Here is a 20,162-nt window from a genome sequence, read left to right on the forward strand (position 1 = left end):
TCAGAGACTACACACCCTCAATGGCTCCAGGTTACTTTATTTGCACCTGTAGGTATATTAGCTTTGCAGCAAGGATTCAGAGAACGAAATGAACACGGGCTGTCAACATTTCTATATCCAGCATGACAAGAAATGGATAAAACAGAGGAACTTTGTTGGAGTACTTTCAGCCTTCCTGAGAAGGCTGAAAGCCTGCGCAACCCGGGTGGAGGTTTAAGTAGATGTTCAGTGGCAAACGCATCTTTTTGGAACCAAAGCAAGTAGGTACGAAGCAAAGTAAAAATACAAATGTACAAAAAAGGAAAAAAAGTGACCAGCACCCACCAAAGGCGAGCTATTTATTATAACAACTTGAATAAAGAGCTGACGTTCCTCTGTAGAAATTGGTACTAATTTAAATTTAATTAAATTTACTTACAAATTTCGTGCTTCCTTTGATTTCCTTTAAACAGTAAATTCCTCGCTGATGGGGAAAATAGCTAACTGTGAGGTTTCTTCCCCCGGTCAGAGCCTCTAACCTTGCCTGCAAGCTGAATTCTCGCGGTATTTGTGCGTTCAAACACACGAGCATCCATCTTGTCCTGCTACGGCTTTGACCGTTTGTTACCGAACCAAAAACGGTTTGGGCCAATCACGTAGCGGTATTCAGGTTTAAGGCGGGAGATACCAGTGCGACAAAAGCCAAGATTGGCTGAGCCCACAGCCCAACCAAAACAAACATGGCTGTGCATGTGTAGCTGCTGCCGTCACATCTGTTTGGTAAGAATCCACAATTTCTTCTTTGATTGTAGAACAGTAAGAAATGCCTTGACTAGCTTACTTTCTTGTGGATTCTCATAATGCCTGCTGCTTACGTTTTAATTTGATACCGTGATTGGCTACAACCAACCTTTGGTAGACGGGCACTAGGTGTCACTTCACCCAATCAGCTCAGAGAGTTTTGCTGAAATTCCCTCCTTTCCTCAAACGGATTCGACGGGAGCAGACCCAGATTGATAATGTTAGGAACTAGAGTGTTACGCATTATCAATCTGGCTGGCCTGATTACAGAGCCTGGTGGTTAGTGGGACCTGGTAGCACTTTTATATATTGCGTTTAATGGTAGGACTTGCAGGATTTTTGAGTTTCCCACGGGTTGTATACCATTCAGGTGTTTAACTGGTTGTGCCAACAAGCTGATTTTCTGCTACATCTCTAAAACAGAAAAGTTGTCTAAAAATCTAAAAAGAAGTAACTATCGTTCCTCAGCTTATAAAAATTTTAAAATGAGGACAATTTGAGGCCATAAAAAAAATCACCTTTTAAGTAACTTTATCTCATATTTATATTTCTTCCTACCTGTCCAGCAAACCTCCAGCTTATATACACACAAGTTTTCCAGACTCTTTACTTGGCCTCCAGACTTCCTCTCTGTTCTTTTCAAACAGAAGCACCAGGGGAGGTTTGTGGAAAGCAAACAAGCTGTGAAATTGTAACCTGCTGCCAAGGCTGAACCAACTTTCTTCCCTGTGGCCTCTGAACACGGTGTACCAACAAAGTTTACCTGCCGCTTCCAAACGGGCATCCTTAAGCTCACCACTGCCCTACATCCACACGATTTATTCCCCCCAGCCCTCATCGTATTCCATAATTACTCCTTCATTTAATTAAACATGACTTCTCCTCTACGTCTATCGCCGTTTCTTACACGTCAAGGAGGTCAAAAGAGGGAAAAGGGAGTTATATTAAACACACGTTAGCCGCTCATAATCAAAAACACCCCCTTGCTGTCCGTTCCTTAAGAAGGCTGTTTCATAAGTGTACTTTTCTGTCCACGCTCTGAGAGGCCTCTTGGGTGTGGAACTGCTGACCTGCTGGGCCGAGAGCGCTGCCAAGTATTTACTGTGAGAGAGCAGAGGGCAGGACACAGAACGGCGCCGTGCCATCAGACGCTCTGCCAGCCTTGGCGGCGGTACCGGGCTGCTGATGGGGGAGGGGGGTTGGTTTGAGTAGTTTTAAACATGAAAAATATACAGGTGGAAATGAGGCATGACAAGATACTTTCACACCTGCTTTCCTAACGAGGCAGGTCCCACATGGAGCTGGCCTTCAGCTCCTCTTTTATTGGCCTAAAGTTACTCATCCTCCTCTTTAACCTGTTCTCTCCCACGGTGCACTGCAAAAACGGATCTAAAAATAAGTAAAATGTCCTTAAAGTTAGTGTATTTGTCCTTGATTTGAGCAGGTAAATAAGATTATTTGCCAATGGAATGAGTATTTTTACCCCTAATATAAGATAATTAGACATCCTGCACTTGAAATAAAGTGATGGGGATGAATTGTTCCTATTTTAAGTGCAAAAATCTTATTCCATTTGCAAATAATCTTATTAACCTTCTCAAATCAAGGAAAAGTACACACATTTTAAGAACATTTTACTTATTTTAAGTTCCGTTTTTGCAGTGTGCCGTGATAAAGCGGCCTCCTGTGTTTGGCTCTTGTTTACTCTGCAGTCACAATGAAAGTTTCAGACCATTTAACCAAATTTATTATCAGACAGAGACATTATCAAGCATTTACAATAACTGGCAATAAGGGGCTTTTTAAAAATTGCAGCCAGTGGAGGAATATTCAAAGCCTATTTTCTTTGTTTTAATCAAGCCACAGCATCTTAATTGGATTCAAGTGGAGATCTTGACTAAACGTTTCCAAAACTCTGACTTTTGTTGCTGTGATTTATTCAGAGGTGGACATCCGGGATGTGTGTTGACTCTTTGTCCGTCTATATAACTCAACTGTGCTTAAGCCTAAGATCTGAACTGATGGTCAGACACGTTTCCTGTTATGTAGCAACATTCATGTTTCCATCAGTTATGTCAAGTCACCAAGTCCAGAAGAAGCAGAGAAGCTCAAGACCTGCACCATGTCTGATTACAGGTATTTCCTTTTTTGTTTTAAAGGAAATGCTGTTTGTCTTAAACCAGATATTAAAGGGACACACTTTCCAGAAATGTCCATTTTCACCAAGTCTGGGTACCGAATTCGGTAGTTTTATATAGGACTGGACGATATAGATAAAAAGTATAAAGATAAAATAGAAATCATATTGATCGATATCGATAATTATCAACAAATTCAAAACATACTTTAAGTGCAGCCCTGGCCGTTTTATGCTGTTGCTTATTTATTTATTTATAGATACAGAACTCACAAACGCTGAATTCAAACTCAACCAACTTTTTACCAAAACTGCAAGTTTTTAAAATTAAAAAAAAGGTGTGCTCTCCGAACTCTTTGAAGAGGGCGGAGCTTGGTGACGGAGCGTTCCTTGGTCTGCGCTGTGATTGGTTGGGAGAATGTAATGACTGAAATATTAACCTACATGATAGGCTAGAATGTAAAAGGTAGGAAAACTGCTCTGTTGAACTTTTTATTGACCCTTTTTTTCTATCATCAATAAAAGTCTATCAATTGATATGTATCGTTATTGGATTATCGTCCAGCCCTAGTTTTATAGGTACTGACCGAATCCTGTAATATTTGTCTTTACGCAACGCTGCTGCATTTCATCTGTTTAACTGGAATATTTAATCTTTATCTGAATACACCATATTCTCAAAAATTGTGCAATACTTATTTCTGCCTTTCTGATAAGTTTATTCTCTGTTGCTTTAGAACTAATTTTAGATTAGTTTAATTTGTTTTTACATTACTGATTTAGTGTGAAACTATGCGGTTTTGCCACTGTCACGGCCAGATTTTTCTATTGTTATGGGTCAATACAGGTATTTCTTATCTTATTTAGAACTGAGTGCAGCTTTACAAAATCCGCTCAACCAAAGTAAAGAGCGTAGTTAGCTTTTTACACGGGCTCATGGTGGTTTGTTTTGTTTTTTTCCCACTGAAAAATTAAAATATAATTTATAAATTAAACTGCATTTACATTCCCCATGTTATCTTTGTCTAATGCGAAAATGTGTTTGATGACATGAAACATTTATGAGTGGCAGAACCAGAAGTAAACTCTTTAAGGGGGAATTACTTTTTTACAGCACTGTGGCACAGTGCTAAAGGCCCTTTTGTTTGCACTATTAAAGATTACCTAAGAATTCAAATGCTGGTTCTCTGTAAACAATAAATATGTTTTGGAGATAACAAAATTCCAGTGTTTAAATAAGTTAAACTTTTGTTTCTTGTGTATTCTTATGCCTTTAGATTTAGTCAAGCATGTACGATCATTAGAGTTTAATATAGTCATAAGCTTTACTTATGCTTTGCTGAAAATGTGGCAAAAATGTAGTTAAATTATTCAACATGCGAGTATTTACTGCAGAATCTTGCCCTCTCTGACTTTTATGACTGCATAAGTTAGATTTTCATTATTCCTGTATTCACTGGGAAATTAAACCTAAGTCAATAAAATTCTTGGCAGATTATTACATACCTCTGAGGAATACAAACACATTCTTCTTCTCTGTGGCTGCTTTCCAGTCCAACAAAACAAATCAAAGGCTTATGTTTAATAATCTCATGCTGGCCTTTAGTATTTGACACTCTGGGCTCTCTGATTTGCTCTTATCGCTGCTGTGGGTTGCATAGTTCTGACAAGCATAACCACCATTGTTATCTTAGACCAAAAGTATGTTGGTTAGAAAGTTATTTGGTTTGTGCTGCTGAGAATTTGTTTAAAATATCTATACAAATATCAGACCTGGTTTGTTTTGTAGTACTGGAACAGTAACAAAAGTGTTTATGTTCAGTAAGTTACACAACATATATTGTTTAATGGCTTTGTATGACATAGTATGCCATCTTAGCGACAGTAAATTCTAAACAAATCTGATTTTATTGTATCTACTCACCCAATCTTTCAAAGGTTAGATAGTAAACTTATATATTTCAGTAGTGAGCAGGTGTCTGAAATACTGTGCAACCTCTACGTTAAGCAACGCCAACATTACAATGTAGGGGCAGGGGTGTAACTGTTGTTAAAATGTAATTGAAATGCAACATATGTTAACATTACTTTATGAAATATTGCATGAATTTTTATACCTTGCCTGAATCCACATTGCCTGCATCTAACTTTATCAACAACATAGTAATCAGAGGCCTACACGCTGAACAAAGTGAATCATTTATTCAAGCTGCGTGGTAATAAGGTAATTATTTTAGTGCAACAGTTTCAGAGAGGACAAAAAGAGACTAGATTAAAAACTGTATTTACTATATTTATGTACTGCTTTGTAATCATCGGCAGCTTAGAGTTATACATTTGCAATGTGAAAACAGAGCGGGTCTCCTCTCTGCTCTCTTTGCTGTTGCTCTACTTTTAACCCCGTTATTGCAACAATCACAAATAACTCTGTAAACTCATAAGGATCTGACAGGTTGTCCCCTTAGTAGTTTGACTGCTTTGATGCTTAATGGATGCGGGGAAAATATCTGAAAATCAAAACAGGAATCAGAAAAAACATAAGTCTGCAACTCACATGGCTGCACAATATATCACAAATGTATCATTATTGCAATATCACTGTACATAATACGCATACCACGAAGAACAGCTTGGAGTGCAACTAATGTTATCTAATTATTTAAGTAGTATTTGTTTATATTTATGTTTTTGAAATATATTAAATAAAGACTAAAGATTTTATGCAGAATAAAGTAATTTTAAAAAGTAAAGAGGGCTATGTCATTCAGAAACTACAAGTTATTTCAGTGCCAACGCGTATACCAGTGGCAACTTTAAAAAAAAAAGAAGCCGTGTTGTTTAAATATATATAATGAATTTCCATTTCCCCCCCTGATAGCCATAAATACTATTTGGAGCGTATTTGGGGTCCATGTTTGCTATAAGGCTAATGCCTTATAATGCTAATGGGCCTGCTAAAACATCCCAACACAACACACGAGCTCCTGAAAACAAATAATTTGCCACTGAAGAGGCAATGCAAATGCTATCAGCTTCCTGAGCATAAAACTAAAACCCTAAATTTAAATGTTTGGTCCTACACACAGCTTATTTATGCTTTTAAAAAAACCTGAAGTGTAAAGCCACAATGTCCACTAAGCTATTTAGATGTATAAAAAAATACACATGTATACCTTTGAATCCAAAATATAATACAGCCTTCTATATCCAGTCAGTGTGCCACACATGGGTTTGACTTGTTGCATACTGATTGGATGAGTAATGTGGTGATATTGACTAGGGACAAGATTTTTTTTTTGGATAGCACTCAGGAGGGGAGTGCAGAAATGGAGAAAGCTCACCAGTGCATTAGGGACAGCACGGTGCAATTCGTTCCATTGGCAGCACTTCAAAGAGGAAGAGGAGGGGGGGGATAATCCACCCCGACATTAGCCCCCTGGATCCTCCAGCACAAATATGCTAGCACGTACACACATTTATTCACAAAAGCAGCAGGCTGGAGGGTTCGGCCGCCGGGTCCTGATTGGGTCGGGGTCTAGGGATGCCGAATGGTGGCGTGAAGAAGATTTTTCAATTTGACAGAAAATCCTGGGATGATTGGAATATGCTCTTGCACGCAGACACACAAACACAACAGCAGCATCCTGTGGGAGAATTTTGGAGCCTTTCTAAAGAACTAATAAGAATAAAGGTTAAAACTAATAGTTAAGGGTAATATGTGTGATTCCTACAAGTAAGACAGAAGGAGAGGCAAAGTTTAAGAGACGAGGAGAGTTAAAGGATGGGACGTGTAGGAGGAGTCAAATTAAAGAAGACAGATGAAGAGTAAGGGAGCTCGTCCAGCTTATTGACAACCAGTGGCATCGGTAGCGGTGAGCTGTCAGCTCTCGTTCGGACAATATGTGACCAAGTGGAGATCAATCCTGCCAGCAGCACAAAGAATCAATGCGGCTTTCTCTCAGACTGTGAAAGAAGGATGTGACTCAATTTGGAAGAGCCAGTGACTGAACTGCTTCACCCCAACATGCCTCATAAATACAAATGTCAGTCTTTCTTTTTTTTTTATAACTTTACTTCATATTCGAATAATGACTTGATATTAGCACACCCGCCCATAAAGGTTATTAACTATTTTGTAATTCCAAATGCTCTAAGATTTTAATTTAACAAAATTTGTTGGAAGTATAAAAGAGTGACATCTAAGTAGTCATCTGTACCACCATGTTATACATACTGTATTTTTCAGACTATAAGCATACTTTTTTTCATAGTTTGACCGATCCTGCGATTTATATTCAGGTGCGACTTATATCAGTTTAAATCGTAATTCATTTTGACCAACATGAACCATGAAGAAAACATTACTGTCTACAGCCACTAGAGGGCGCTCTAGACTTGTGAAAACTATATGCTGCTCTTGTACCACTTAAAAACATATTGAAATATTAACTTATAGATAACAAAGACTTAGACAGTGTTGTTTCACTGTTTCAGTCTGGATTCACACTATGGAGCGTTGCGTGGTGCAGCTCAAAGGGCCCAGACCGAGACAGAACCCGGTCATTGGGCTGTCCGTGAAGCTAGTAACAGCTAGCGCTAGCTATTGGTCTGTTGTCCAGGTGGTTTACAACTTCGCTGATGCACGTGAGCTTTATGTTGATCTCAAACATCCGTGTCGTACTGTTAGCTTTGCACGTAGCATTGTTACGCTCACGGTCTAATTTCAGCGTAATTTTGCTACGGACCGTTATGCTGAAATGCGCTGATGAGAACTTTCCAAGTTGGTGGTTTGTTATGCTCATTTACCCCATTCAACCTCCCAGGTATGTTCCATTTTATTCAGCCTGTTGTGGATGCAGTTGTGTAATTGAATAAATTGGTTTACCAGATTAAATGTCAGTTTTTAGCATTGGGATTTTGTGAAATAAATGCATATAGTCCAATGGGACTTATGTGTGTTTTATTTCCTCTTTATGACACATTTTTTGATGCGACATATCCCTAAGAGACTTATAGTCCGAAAACAAATACACTAGTTGAACTGTTTACCATCAAGAATCAAGTCTTTATTGTCATTGTATAACCATAATGAAATGTTTGGTGAGACACCGGTTCAGAATTTACATATAAACACACAGACACGCATTTTGCTGTCAAGTGTGAAATTGGTCAGCGTTGATGGTGTTTCAAGAGGTCTTTGAAATGTGAGCGATGGGGTGGTTAGAGAGGGTTGGAGTTTTGTTTGAGATAAAAAGGCATAAAGTAGAATCACCTCAGCGCCAGTTTGAAAGAAGTCAACCGAGGTGGTTTTAGACATCTGAGATTTTCCAGGAAGATCCAATTGTGCAGAGACCCTAAGGCAGCCCCAGAATCTGCTGGAGGGGCAATTAATCAGCTCTGGTCTGGGAACTCCTTGGGATCCCCCAGAATGAGCTGGAAAGGGTCACTGGTGAGAGGGATATCTCTGTTCCCCTTTTAGACTCATTACTTTTGGGACTTGATCTCAGATAAGAGACCATTAATTAGATTGCTGGTTTTGTATCGGACATTCTGCATGAAAGTGCAGCACTTGGATGCCAAATACTTACAATGTCTCCAAGTGATAATTCCTGCTCGTTTTAATGCGAGCAGCCATTCGAATACCTGTTTTTGTGGCATTTAACATGCTGTCAAGACTGCATTAAATCAGCGGTTCGACCCGTTATTGATGAGATAAACTGAGGTGACTTTAGAGCCTTGAAGTGGTATCCCTCACCTCGCAACTCACACATCAATAACGGGCCAGTCCCGGAGGGAGAAGAGTTATAGAGTCGATGGACACGCTGACTGGTCAGGAGGTTAGCGAGGTCTGCAACGATCAATAAAGCCTGACCGCTGGAGGCAGGAGTGGTGTAGCTACAGTTACACGAGCCTATATAAAGGAAATGTCTCTGTAGGTTTTTGCTTATCATTGTATGTTAGATAGAAAACGACCAAATAAACACCCTCAGTATGTTGTTGCCATAACAGTTGGTCTACTCTACGCCAATAAAACTATATTTTTTTGCTGTTAAGAAGAAGTTAGATTCATTTACTTTAATATTTTAAGCAAAAATGCCCAGACTTGTTATTCAAAAACCAAATAAATCCCGAGAGATCCTGGAGGTCAACTGCTCTACCCAGTGGAGATGAAATCGGCAAATAGAAATAAGACAGCCTCTATTTATGTGCCGTGTTTGCATTTTGTTCTTCGGTTTGGTACAGAGTCTTAAGTAGTCTGGTTGAAACGCATGCCGCTTAATTGCCAGATGGTTGCCCCACTGTGAGCCAAATTGAATCAGCCGAGTTAAACCAAACCAGTTCAGAGCAGGCCAAATGGACTGCATGAAAACACATGCCAGAGAAATGAGGGAAGAAATATTACACAGAAACCAGAATGTTTAGTTTACGGTCTACTGAGAGAAAATTGATTGGCAAGATGTTATGATGGTTTCCTTGGAAGTAACTGGTAATTGGGTTATCAGAGCCCAATACCATGAGATAAAATGCATTTTAGATTGCCTTAATGATCTCAAAAAAGGATTTAAAGTAAAAAAAAAAGCAGCACATCAAACCAGGTCTTCCTTCTTAATTAAACCTCATTTATCTCCATACCACTGAACACAGACTGCAGACGATTTTGGGTTATGGCTGTGAGCTGCCCAGCAAATCTGATGGATGAATCATATGACTGCAGGGTCAGAAAAAGGTTTCTGGAGCAGAAAACGCCAGTCATCCACCGCAGGTTCATACTGTAAACACGAGCCAGGAGCAACATTACAGACATGGGGAATAATCCGAGAAACTGGGTAATGACAGGGTGGTTAGGATTCGTCTCCCCAGAGAGAGCGATGTTTTAACTTCTATTGTTAATACAGTGAAGAGTATCAGCAAAGGCACTTGTATGGTTCTAGGTTTTACATTTTTCCTTTGGATTATTTACATGAAAACTTCAGACTTCTCCAGAGTTTAAGAAACAGATGTTTTTACAGAGTTCACGGCTTTAAATTTCTAACCCGCAAAACCAGAGACTGGATGGATGGTTGGAGGTTTAACTGCAATTTACCTACTGTAACGTTATTTGTCAGATCTGTTTCCCCAAATGTTTTACTGCTTTAGGATGATGTTTTGATAGCAGACTCCCGTTATACATTCAGTGCACTATTATATAAATGCTATAAGCATTAACCTGCTAAGTTAAAAAAAGGATGTAAATTAAGGTGGGAACACAATCTGGCATATTTACAAATATTGTTTATTTGTTTATCAATGTCCTTGTTTTAAATAAAAACGTCTGAATGGATAGATAATTGACAAAAAAGATGGATGGATGGATGATAGATGAGCATTGGGAACTATGGGATGCATGCATGAATGCATGGACAAAAGAGTGGGAAATGGATAGATAAATAAATAAATGTATGGATGGTTGTACAATCATTTGGATGATGAATCAATAGATCAGTTAACAGAGAAGGGAGAAGGATATGAGGTTGATGGATGAATGGATGGATACAGGATAGAAAAATGGATAAACAGATAAAGGTATGGATGAAAAGATTACTAAAGGAGGGATGAAACCATGGATGGATGGATGGATGGATGGAAAACGAACAGAAGGACTAATAGATGGAGGCATAAATGGCTGAATGCATGCACAAAATGGATGAAAAGATGGATGGACAAGAAAACAGATAGATGAATACAACCTTTAGACAATGGGATGGGTAAAAAAGCCTAAAAATACAAATGTCTTTCCATACCTCGTATTCTTTTCCATACTGAACCAGAGATTAGGCCTGTCACGAAAACACATTATGCTGGACGATAGATTTTACAGAAGATTATCCCAATAAACCACAATATTATCATTTGGAGACCTTTTTCAACTAATATGATAACTGCATCATAACACAAGTACATCCTTTTGACATATCGGCTCAGATGGATTAAGCAGCTGGTCGCCATCATTTGGCGACCAGTGCCACACTGCAGTGGTCGGCTTTGACACCGATTCCATTTTTTTTTTCAAACAGGCGTGTCTCTGGCTCTCCCTCACGAGGCTCTCGTGCTAACCTTTGAGCATAACCACCTGACAACATTTAACTCCTCCTACACTGAGGAATTGAGAAGGGAGTAATGCGTAGGCGCCGATGCACCGTACCGAAAACTTTTTTTATCCAGAGAGAGAAGAGGCAAACACAACGGGAAAAAAGCTAGAATGCATATGCAAATTATCAAGCTTATTTTAATTAATCATGTGATTAATATTTATTGTGTGATTAATTGATTTGTAGCTCATCACAACAGGCCTACCAAAGATGGAAAAACTTCCATGTTTTCCGTAATTTTGCAAAGTTCATCCAGTGCCTGACTGATAAAAGAACCTCTGGGAACAAACCTCCATCCCTCATTGCACATTTTTACTTTAATTAGACACCCCTTAAAGTTCTACAAAGGTAACTCTCAGATCTAAAGGTTCTGGAAAACATTACTATTTCCATTTATCCGTACCAATCTTCCTTCACCAACATTTTAAACAATGACACCAAGAGTTAGAGGTGTTCCAACTCTTATTAGGTCAGCAGAAGCACCCTCTGTTCAACCAAGACTCATCCAAAAATATCAAGATTTGCTGTGATTATTTATCCAAGAGTCCAAGTTAGCTTGTTCAGACTAACATAGCTATGCGTTTGTATTCATTTCGCCACCTTCTGGTCTGCAACAAAGACTGAAAAATCTCACTGGAAGCTTTTCTTCTCACCCAAAACACACCATGATGGAGCCTGGAAGCAGGCTTAGGATGCCAGAGGTTGATCTTTAAGAGCAAATCCAGGACGTTCACCAGAACAACGGTCCATTTCTTGGACTTCCACACAGACTCCCATCTACAGCCTTTCATTTAGAGTAACACTTGATCACCAGGAAAAAAAAAATCAAACCAAACACAGTTCACCCAAGCATGGCACCATACAGTGACTATGCACACCCCAATAAGCTTCAGCGTCTTCATACTGGCCACATATAGACTTTTACTTGTCCTACTCACCCTCTCCAGGTCCTGGCGGAGGTGTGTGAAGAGTTTGAGTCGTCTGTAGAGGACGTCCTGCTCCTGCTGGGCCAGGTTGTCCACCTCGTCTCTTTTTAAAGTGACCAGAGGCTGATTGAAGTTTCCCTTCCTCTTTAACTTCCAGAACTGATATAAGAAATCCACCTAGAAAAAAAAAAGAAATGCATTTATATTGAATGTTTTGTTCCTTTTTAGTGCTGGGCATCGTAAAATGCACTGCAGGTTTGCACTAATGACCTGCTCACCTGTGAGAACTACAAAACAGCTGCTCAAGTTGCAGGAAGTAGTTCAGCTTGCAGACAGTACGACTCAAATAATTAATGTTTATAGTTTCATTAGAAATTCAGAACATATAGTTTAAAGGCTTTCTAAAAAAAAACCTGTTGGTAACTGGATAAATGTAATTGAGTTACTGTGTTGTATTTGTGTTGTATCAGTCTGGAAATTTTTTCTGTATTTCTTGTCACAGAGCAAATTAGCCTTTTTTAAGGCCATTTTTATGCACAGGATTTCCAAAGCTTTGAGGATAACGTTTTTATATCAGCACAAGGTTGACAAAAGCTGCCCGTCGATGAGAAAATTCCAGCCGTGTTTTTATTTCAACCATACTCTTATACACCTTGATCCTCGAAGCAGCAGATTACCTTCCAAGTGTTTTTTTTTTTTTTGTCCAAGGCTGCAGCTTTTATTTATTCCTTTACATAACAGAGCTGAACGATTTCAGGAAAACATGCAACTGTGATACTTTTGCTGAATATCGGGACGGTTTGTCCCTTTTTCCTGACATTTTCTTCATCAGTGTCCACACTGTTTTTGATCTTCAGCATCACACTCACTAAAAATACACATCCTGTGTGTTCATCAAGAACAGGGCACTCGAAATATGATTACCTGCAACATTTTGCATCCATGCAGTCCCTTTGCAACGATCACGATTCATTATATTGTGCAGTTCTGCTATTCTACTGTACTTTATTGCCCTCTCCGCCTTATGCATGTAACTTCTGGACAGTTTTTGTGATTAAACTCAGTCCTGTAGGGTGCAAAACTATTCAACATAAACTTTCTTACACCTTAATTTTTAAGGTTTAAAAGGAGGGGGGAGGAATTTTTAGCAATAATGTGTATGTGCATGCCCTAGATTTACAAAAAACAAACACCTAATTTCCTTTTTCAAAGTAACCACTTACTCTTTATTAGAAAGCAGTTTATCGTCACCAAAGGGATCTTTGCTCAGCTTTAGTTCAGATAATATAAATGGTTTTATTAACTTGAAACGATCGAGACAGTCTTTCATCAATTCTCTCTGTTTAACATATTAACCCACACTAAAAAGAGCTACAGGTTGAAATGTCGACATCAAAGCCAAACAGATAACAGTTTCTGGATTGTCATTTGCATACCAGAGTGAATAAAAAAGTTTTATTTAAAGCAGGTTCACACTGTGTGATTTCAGCCTTTGCAGATAAAATGTTTCACTGCTAAAGAAAAATAAAACCCTTTGCTGCGTGAATGTTGCTGCAACAGATGTCTTATCATTGCCTATTTTTCCAGCCATAAGCTTTTCCACAGGCGTCTCCTTTTTCTCATCTTCCCTTTTAAGAGTCAGGAGTTATTATTAGTAATTATCAGTGTTTGCTTTCCATCAATTATTGGTTCTCGGTTAACTATTTGTGACGTTATTCTGCGGAGGCAAAAACTCAACAGCCTGACATCTATTAAATGTTGTACCTGCACTGTAATCTGTATAATCTGATTGAATTTCTGCCATGAGATGACATGTTTCATGAATTGGCGCTATATAAATAAAATTGAATTGAATTACAATGTTTTATGAGTTACAATCAGGGCTTTATCACATGCCGATCATCCTGTGGCTCTGCCGAGGTTGTAAGTAATCCCTGGTCTGTTTTGTTGGGTCTGCTGTCTCTCGCCCTCATGACATAAATTTCTGTCATACAAAAACACTTCTTTTTTTTTTTTATCTTTTGAGAATTTGAATTCTGGGTTTACAGTAGCAGCAACACAATCATCTACATTATTAGAACTCAACATTTGCAAAACATTACTCTGTGTTTCATGAATCTGAATGAACTAAAATAAGTTAGATTTCTGATGATAAATGAATGAGATGCATCTGTATTTTTAGCCGTATTTGCCTCAAAATGCAGTGAAAAGGGATCATATTTCTAGGATTTATTGCCTTAATGAAAGCATCAGACTAGGTGACGTTCTGCTAGTGTGAATCAATATGCAGCTCCTGCTTGTTGATTTCCTGAGCTCTAACATCAGTCACACAGAGCCTGTGGTGTTAAACATACTTCCTGCTATTTTGACATCTTCATCACCGACTCTTTAGCCCAGCCCAACGATGCGTACTTCGTAATTAATCATGAGCCACCGCTTGAAGGAGAATGTTATTTTTGGTACGGATGAGTGCGTGTGTGTGTGTGTGTGACATTAAGTGTTGCTTATGACTTCATTCGTCCCAGCAGGTTAGCATACCTGTAAGAGCGGCAGCCCGAGGTTTTGAGCGACGTCGCTGGGGTCCACCAGTCTGTAAAACTCATCCTCCAGCTCCTGGAGCTTCTGCTTCCTCTGGCTCACCTTCTCTCTCTCCAGCTGGTCGCGCTCGGCTCTCTCGGACGCCGACACCGACACCGAGACTGGGTGAGATACTCTGCTTTGCTCCGGGTCGCCGCAGACGTTTAGCTCGTGGTGCAGCTCTGGCCGCAGTTCAGAGCCGGGAGCCCAGTCGGGTCTGGCCGCTCCGTTGGTGCTCGGAGTGACCGTGTGGTTTACGTTGGCCACGCTGGGCGCGCTGTTGGCGGTAGTGGAGCTGTGCTCCAGGCAGAAGGACTTGAAGCGCACCTCGTCGTTTTCGGCCAGGATGGTCTTCATCTCCAGGCCGTGGTCGAAGGCGCACGTCACATGGAAGGCCACGATACAGGAGGGCATGGAGCACTGGGAGGAGAAAAAAAAAAACACCTTATTACTGTCTGTGTCAAAGTGTCACTTTCTACCCATTTACTCTGTCTCTTATCTGCCAATAGAAGTGCAACAAAGCATAAAAAAGAAGCCAGATCACAACAAACACAGATGCCCCGTCTAAGTTGTGATAGTTTCAGTGTGTGAGTGTTTCTCAGCGCTATTCATTACAGGTCATACAAAGAGGCAACCTCCCACCGCGTCTCCTCAGGCATGGTGTGATTCCGCCTGTGTGAGCCCTTGTGGCTAAGTGCTGTCGGCACCGCGTACGTGAACATTTGTGAATGTGCGAGCCGGTAGGTGTGTGTGCGCAGGTTTGGTGCTTGTACTTGTCAGAGGAGTTCAACATTCAGCAGGAGGTCCCTGCGCTGCGTTTTTATACTAGCGCGGCGACAAAAACCTGTCTGTCCCTAAACACCCGACCATCTGGGACAAAACTCCTGCCACAAACAACAATTCCTTCATCTTTCTGATGTAAAACTTCAGAGAACGAGTGAGCAGCTACATTCATCAAGCTTGTGTCCTTATTTTTCTTCAATTGTCTGAAAATATGTTTTAAACTGAAATATATTCTGAGAGTTCAAGTTTTCCAGAATTGTCTTGTTACAACCACAATATACATGGTTCTCACGTAATAGACCAACACAGATCTGTTCATGAAGTTAAAGGAAAATGATACATAGCTTTACAAAGTGTGTTGCATGAAAAAAAAAAACTGAAAATGTGGCATGCATTTGTAATTTACCCCTTCTGGGGTACGTAGATGCCCCTAAATTAAATCTAGCACAAAAATTGGCACTGGGGTGATTAGATGAGACAAAAATATAACGTATCTGCAAACATTTAAAACACTGAGAAGAACTGATCCTGCAAATCTCCCCGTCCCCACTGTGAAACTGGGTAGAGGGAGCACCATGCTCTGCTAATGCTTAGTCTTCCATTAAGGTCAGTGAAGTTGGTAAAAGTTGATTGGAAAGCTGGATGAATAATAAAAAAAAAGGTTAAAAAATGAAAATAAAACAACTGGACTGAAGCTAAAGATGTTTTGCTTCCCATCCAGGAAGCTTTCTCAATTCAAAACGTCTGGAGTAGTGAGGAGTTGCAAGCTTTATAGACCTGCTGATGAGGCCTCGTTAGAAATTAGATTCACCTGGAACTGATCGGCCCAACAATAGAGAGTCGTTAGGCTCATCGTCTGCATGGCTCACAGGAGGAATGTTGTGGTCACATGCATGGAGGTGTGAGTTACGGTGAAACTTAGCAGGAATCAAACCTATCGCTGTGTTGTAAGTTTTTGAAAGTTGAAACCTGAGCCCTCCTCCTCTGTTAAAAATTGCTTCTTCCTCGCTTTACGTAAATGGCTTCCTTCCCATCGTTTCAGAATAGAAGTCCAGTTGTTTTGTTTTCTTTTAACACTTTTTTTTTTGGATTAATCATGACCTGGGTGACAGAGAATTTTCACCAGCATAAAGCTGGATAAAGATAAACCTGTTGGATGCTGCAAAAGATGTGAGACTGGGGCAGAGGTTCAGCTCCCAGCAAAACAAAAACAACAACTGTCAAAAACACAATTCAGTGGTTTAGAAGTCCAGACCTACATCCCAAGTGACAATCAGTGGTAAGACTTGATAGACAGATGTTCATGGATGCTCTATATCCAGTCCCATCTTGAGCTATTTCTTATAAATTAAAACAGGCAAAACATTTCAGCTGGTGGATGGATACCGACTGAAGCTTGGACCTGTAGTAGTGAAAGGCGGTTCTTCAAAGTATCGTGTGAAATATGGATGGCACACTTTTCAGAGCTTTGTTTAAAATACCTCATTAACCTTTTAATTCAATTCATAAATGCTTTATTGATCCCAAAGGGAAATAAAACTTGCAGTGATGCACTACTTTGTGTGGGTCTTTCACATGCAATCCTAATGAAACACATTTACACTTGTGGTTGTGACAATATTAGAAAAATGTTTATGTCTTACATATTTACACACAAAAAATTATGTTGCATATGGTTTGTTTGTTATATATAAACAATGGAAAATCTTCTCATTTTGAGAATTTTCTCACCATTTTAAACAGTAAAACAAATGCAAAGACACCTGGGCTTTAAGAATCAGAAACCACACAGAGGGGAACAACGAAACTGAAAAATGTCAGTGGAAATAAGTAGGAGAAAGCCATTTTATTTGAAAGGTGAAGTTTCTAAATTACTCTGAATGTTTTCATTTTTTCTGTCATGGTGAAACTAGATCTAAATCCCCAGGCACTGATGATGCAGCAGAAGCCTTCAGCCAATAGTTATATCCCTTTGTCAAAGACTATAGATGTATCGTCTTGTTAGTAAGTAACAACGAAATGAAAGGCTCAGTATATAGCTCCACTTATTTCCAATAAAATGTCAGGCAGAGCCCGCTGCAGCTGCTCGCACTTATTTGTCAAAAGGTTGAACTCAGCATGGAGCCAGTGAGATGTGTTGTTTAGCGTGAACCACGTCACTGCAAAAAATACTCATCTGGCCTTCTTGTGCGCACCTGCTCTGTTCTGTCGTTCATTAGCTTGTTTGTTTTTTAAATCAGCGCCCACATAGCATCCTGAGATTTTGTCGAGGACAGCATGTTAGCTTCCCTTAAAGAAGTTTATCATGTTTATCTGTTTGTTGGCTGCAGATTAAACATGAACCTGCAGAGCCTTTCCCTGCTGGTTCATCTCATCCATATCTTTCCATAGAAAAATTAATTAAGAAAGGTGTGAATATGATTTTGTTTCTACCTTATTAAGTGTAAATTGAGATTATTAAACATAAGGACCCCAAAAAGAAGACTAAGGTTTTCCAAACGGCTATGAAAATTTCACAAACAATGACTTATCATTAATAGTTTAATCATCTTTAATACACTGTTGTGGTTTCCCATCCAGGAGATCCGGGGTTCAATGAGACGCACGACAAAGGATCTTCTGAACAAGTGGTAAGGTACAATTATAGCTGATTTAAGTGCTGCTTAGGCCTCTAACTCTGGCACACACGACATTTCAGCAGTGCCCCTACAGTGATAATTTACATCTCGTGTTGAGAAACTTTAACTTTAATTTAATTACTCAACAACGAGCTCAAAAAATTAAAACAAAATTCAAGATTATGGCTATAGCTGTAATGAACAACTTCAACTGCCTTAAAATACTTTTGTTTTCCACAATCAATAAAGGATTATCTTGGACTGTCATCAGCATCTTGCATTTAAGCTCTCCTTTCTAAACAAATCAGTTGTCACATTGAGCAATGAGTGTTAAACAGGTCTAAACATAAGGAAATATAGAGGATTTTGTGGAAAATCAAAGCCTTGTCAGATCTTTGAAGTATGTGTGCCTCTTCATGTGTCCCTGGTTTGTGTAGTGTATGTGTACTGAAATCATAGATGGTGAGTTCACAGTATTCTGCTGCATCAGGACGGGGTACGTTACTTTAGCCGTTATATTTTTATCCTCCTTATTTAAATATAATCTGACCATCTTGGAATTGAATGTATAGTCTCGGTGTCACCAAGTGGCCATAAAATATTTCGCTAAATTTAGTGGAAAAAAGGTCATGCAGTCTTTTTCACTTTTAGTGTCATCCCGTGGTGAATCGTTCTTCACCAGCGCAGATAGAACATTTGCATAGTGTTGGATGAGATAAATTAATATCATTACCTGAACACTGCTGTGATACTTGGGTAGCAGTTGCATGGTAGGCGAGTACTGCAGCATTCCCTAACCACAACTTTTATGGGGAACGACCCAAAAATCTATGGCAAGTAGGCGATGCTGTAGATTTATTTACCTAAAGAACCATATATTTGTCATAAGCGCATAAGTGTGAAGGGGGTATTAATTTAAACTTTTTCTTTTTGCTCCTTGGATATTAAGGTGCCAAATTTGCCAAATTTTTGGAATGGAAAAGTAGTCTGTAGTTTTAAATCTTCAACCTTAGGGGGTTTGCATATTAATGTGGCAATTTTAGTCATTTAATATCAATTTATACTACAAGGGCTGACTGTAAAAAATATTTTTATCTCATCAAATCCCATCCTTAAAGCTCTATTAGATGTCTATATGTCCATATATATATATATATATATATATATATATATATATATATATATATATATATATATATATATATATATATATATATATATATATATACACACACACACACACACATACATACATGCATACTCCCTCCTTCCCCAGTTGCTACTCTTTATGCAATCCGTATGAGATTTTGCACAGGTCTGGAATGGATACCACAATTTGAATCAAATGTCTCTGTGTTTGGTCAGTCTAAAGAATAAACAACTAAACGTCAGAATAATCCAGGTTTAGACAAGTCAATGAAATTTTGGTTCAATCCTGACCACAGTTTTGTTTTACAATCGCATCTTCATTTCCCAGAGTCAAACTCCTGGTATTTTAAAATTAAAACTCAATAATTGCATTTAAAACTCTACAAACTCAAGCCAAGTATGAAGTAAAAACATTATGAGCTTAGAAGATAACCTTATTAATTAAGACTGATATCTACACGCTTTTCTTTGAACGTTTAGAAATACACCACAGGTTATAATGGCTGACCTTTTCGGAGCTGCATGTTTTAGTCAACCACTAATTAAGAGCCCCTTGAATGACTTACTAATTAATAAAAGGGACTTGTTAAACACACATTATTTATACTGTACACTGGGCAGTCATTAGGTGACATTAGCAAATGACGAATAGACATTAAAACTGATGTAGAAATGAACAATGGAGGGACGGAGTGATGTGAACACTCCTACCGTGGCCTAATCTGGACTTAAAACGGAATACATACGCTGAAATATTTGTTCAATTATTGGCTTGGTTCCAGGTTCCTATAAAGTTTTTCATTATAAAATTATACCCAGACTTAAATTTATCGAGGCCTAGGTTAATTTTAGCCTATTTTTAATACATTATACAGTACTAGATATTTTGACCAAGGTCAGATGTTAAAATTTAGAACTGGATGGACAAATAGATTGATAGGTGAATGGATACAACTTTTAGACAATCCCATAATGAACTGAAACTTATTTAAATAACTATTAATTAATATATGAAATCTCCTTTTGATTTTAAAGTGTTTTTTGAACCAAACTGAATTTCACT

The 20,162-nt window shown here is 38.9% G+C and overlaps 1 protein-coding gene across 2 annotated transcripts in view; it reads right to left on the bottom strand.

Annotated features, from left to right (window-relative positions):
• Nucleotides 1-20,162, bottom strand: part of jade2 (jade family PHD finger 2) — a 235,921-nt gene that overhangs the window by 64,968 nt on the left and 150,791 nt on the right. For both annotated transcript variants that reach the window (XM_012881493.3, XM_036142850.1), the window contains 2 exons: nucleotides 14,511-14,969; nucleotides 11,985-12,149 (listed from right to left, as the gene is read on the bottom strand). In XM_012881493.3, coding sequence (XP_012736947.2) covers nucleotides 11,985-12,149; nucleotides 14,511-14,969 — 624 coding nt within the window. The remainder of the gene's footprint in view (nucleotides 1-11,984; nucleotides 12,150-14,510; nucleotides 14,970-20,162) is intronic.

The sequence above is a fragment of the Fundulus heteroclitus genome, chromosome 11, assembly GCF_011125445.2.
Source record: "Fundulus heteroclitus isolate FHET01 chromosome 11, MU-UCD_Fhet_4.1, whole genome shotgun sequence".
NCBI classification, from domain to species: Eukaryota; Metazoa; Chordata; class Actinopteri; order Cyprinodontiformes; family Fundulidae; genus Fundulus; species Fundulus heteroclitus.